At 42.7% G+C, this 2,481-nt stretch overlaps 2 protein-coding genes across 4 annotated transcripts in view; both read left to right on the forward strand.

Moving 5' to 3' along the window:
• Positions 1 to 652, forward strand: part of LOC116084991 (60S ribosomal protein L39-like) — a 4,672-nt gene extending 4,020 nt beyond the window's left edge. Inside the window, exon 3 of one of the 2 annotated variants that reach the window (XM_031362366.1) lies at positions 304 to 652. In XM_031362366.1, coding sequence (XP_031218226.1) covers positions 333 to 488 — 156 coding nt within the window. In that variant the 5' untranslated portion in view covers positions 304 to 332 and the 3' untranslated portion in view covers positions 489 to 652. Of the gene's footprint in view, positions 1 to 279 lie in introns of both variants that reach the window. The other variant, XM_031362373.1, reaches the window with a different exon arrangement.
• The window catches only part of Atf7ip2 (activating transcription factor 7 interacting protein 2), a 55,510-nt gene that overhangs the window by 3,933 nt on the left and 49,096 nt on the right, over positions 1 to 2,481 (forward strand). The gene's annotated exons all lie outside the window — the stretch shown is intronic.

Here is a 2,481-nt window from a genome sequence, read left to right on the forward strand (position 1 = left end):
GTTTTGTTTTTGTTTTTTGAGACAGAGTTTCTCTGTATAGCCCTGGCTGTCCTGGAACTCACTCTGTACAACAGGCTGGCCTAGAACTCAGAAATCCACCTGCCTCTGCCTCCCAAGTGCTGGGATTAAAGGCGTGCGCCACCATAGCCCGGCTTTTGGTTGGATTCTTAGTGGATTTTTTTGTGTATAACCACCGTTTCTGGATCAACTGTTTGGGTGCTTCACTTTGCTTGTTCTTTTGATTACCTCTTTCATTGTCTTGTTTTTAACGACTAGAAGTTTTTGCCCATCTCTTTCACTCAGTGTGTGCCTGTCTGACTTGGTTCTTCACCATGGCTTCTCACAAGACCTTCAGGATCAAGCGATTCCTGGCCAAGAAACAAAAGCAAAATCGTCCCATTCCACAATGGATTCAGATGAAAACTGGCAATAAAATCATGTACAACTCCAAGCGGAGACATTGGAGACGAACCAAATTGGGTCTATGAGGAACCACACGTACTTATGCTGTAACTTACTGTATCAAGTTTATAACAGTACCATTGTCTGGACAGCTGAGTGTGTTTATTAGGAATATGTTTTCTCTCTGTGCTCTTGTGGGTTCATTCAGTAGTTAGTAATAAATATGTGAAACCTTTTGTTTAGAAGGAAATTGCTTGTGTGTTACAACTTATTCTGTTTCTTTTGTGGTTCAGGAACATCTGCATAATAGACAAGTGCTCTATCAGTGAGCTATATCCTGGATCTTGTTTGGGTAGTTTGGGGTTGAGACATGTCCAGATTGCCCTCAAACCCATCATCCTCCTTCCTCAGCCTTCTCAATGCTTGAAGGACTCCAAACCTGAGTGAAGTAAAAAGAAACTTATTTGCTAAGACTCATTTTCTCTGTCATTTCATGTGACGAAATTAGATTATTTCTTTTTCAATCAATAATTGCTTTGTGTTCCTTGATCTATGTCTTATTTAACAAATTTAAAAAGTGGCTATTGCCTCAGGAGGCAGAGGCAGGTGGATCTCAGTGACTTTGTGGATAGCCTGGCCTAAAAAGCTAGTTCTAAGACAGAGCTATAATGAGATTGTCTCCAAAATAAGTGACATCAAATCTCTTGGCACACTTCTGACTTCTCTGTAAATGTTTCTGGTGCTCTTCAGTCCCTTAGTGATTTTTGCAATTTTTGTGAAAGCCAAACCTGTTTTAAGTTTTAATTAATGTGACTAAGGGAGGTAGCAGTTAAGCATCAGGCTTAACTAATAACTTCCAGGTCAGAGATACATTGTATAGAAATGTAAGGCTGGTGTCTTAGTCAGGGTTTCTATTCCTATACAGACATCATGACCAAGAAGCAAGTTGGGGAAGAAAGGGTTTATTTAGCTTACTTCCACATTGCTGTTCATCACCAAAGGAAGTCAGGTATGTAACTCAAGCAGGTCAGGAAGCAGGAGCTGATGCAGAGGCCTTGGAGGAATGTTCCTTACTGGCTTGCTTCCCCTGGCTTGCTCAGCCTGCTTTCCTATAGAGCCCAAGACTTCCAGCCCAAGGATGGCACCACCCACGAGGGGCCCTCCCCCTTGATCACTAATTGAGAAAATGCCCCACAGCTGGGTCTCATGTAGGCATTTTCTCAACTGAAGCTGCTTTCTATGTGATAACTCCAGCTTGTGTCAAGTTGACACACAAAACCAGCCAGTACAATTGACCCCTTGTCAACTTGACACACAAACACATCACTATTAAGCTTCAACCCTTTCTTAATCATTCCTAAGATCTAAATAAGAGTCCCACATTCTGTCTGTCTATATGTATGTATATATTTATTATATATACAGTATTATGCCAGCATTTATGCCTGCAAGGCAGAAGAGGGCATTGGATCCCACTACAGATGTTGAAAGCCACCACGTGGTTGCTAAGACTTGAACTCAGGACCTCTAGAAGAGCAAACAGTGGTCTTAACCTCTGAGCCATCTCTCCAGCACCCCCACAGTCTTTACATATTACAAGTTCAATCCCTTTAAAATACCCATTATCTTTTAAAATTCAAAGTCTTTTTAAAATTCAAAGTTTGTTACCTGTGGGCTCATTAATATACTTTCTTCCTTCAGGAGGGAAAAATATCAGGACACAGTCACAATCAAAAGCAAAACCAATGTCTGGGATCCAACTCACGATCTTCTGGGCTCCTCCAAGGGCTTGGGTCACTTCTCCAGCTCTGCCCTTTGTAGCACACACCTTGTCTTATAGGCTCCAGATGCTTGTACTCCACTGCTGCTGCCGTTCTTGGTGGTCATTGCATGGCACTGGCATCTACAAAACACTGCAACTAGGCTTCACTAATACTGCCCATAGGCTTTCTTCATGGTGCCAAGCCTCAGCTCCTTTGCATGACCCATTCAGTCCTGAGCCATCAGTTGCAACTGAGGCTGCACCTTCACCAATGGCCTTCCATGGTCTCTCACTGTGCCGAGCCTCAGCTGCTCTTC

The sequence above is a fragment of the Mastomys coucha genome, unplaced genomic scaffold, assembly GCF_008632895.1.
Source record: "Mastomys coucha isolate ucsf_1 unplaced genomic scaffold, UCSF_Mcou_1 pScaffold12, whole genome shotgun sequence".
NCBI lineage: Eukaryota > Metazoa > Chordata > Mammalia > Rodentia > Muridae > Mastomys > Mastomys coucha.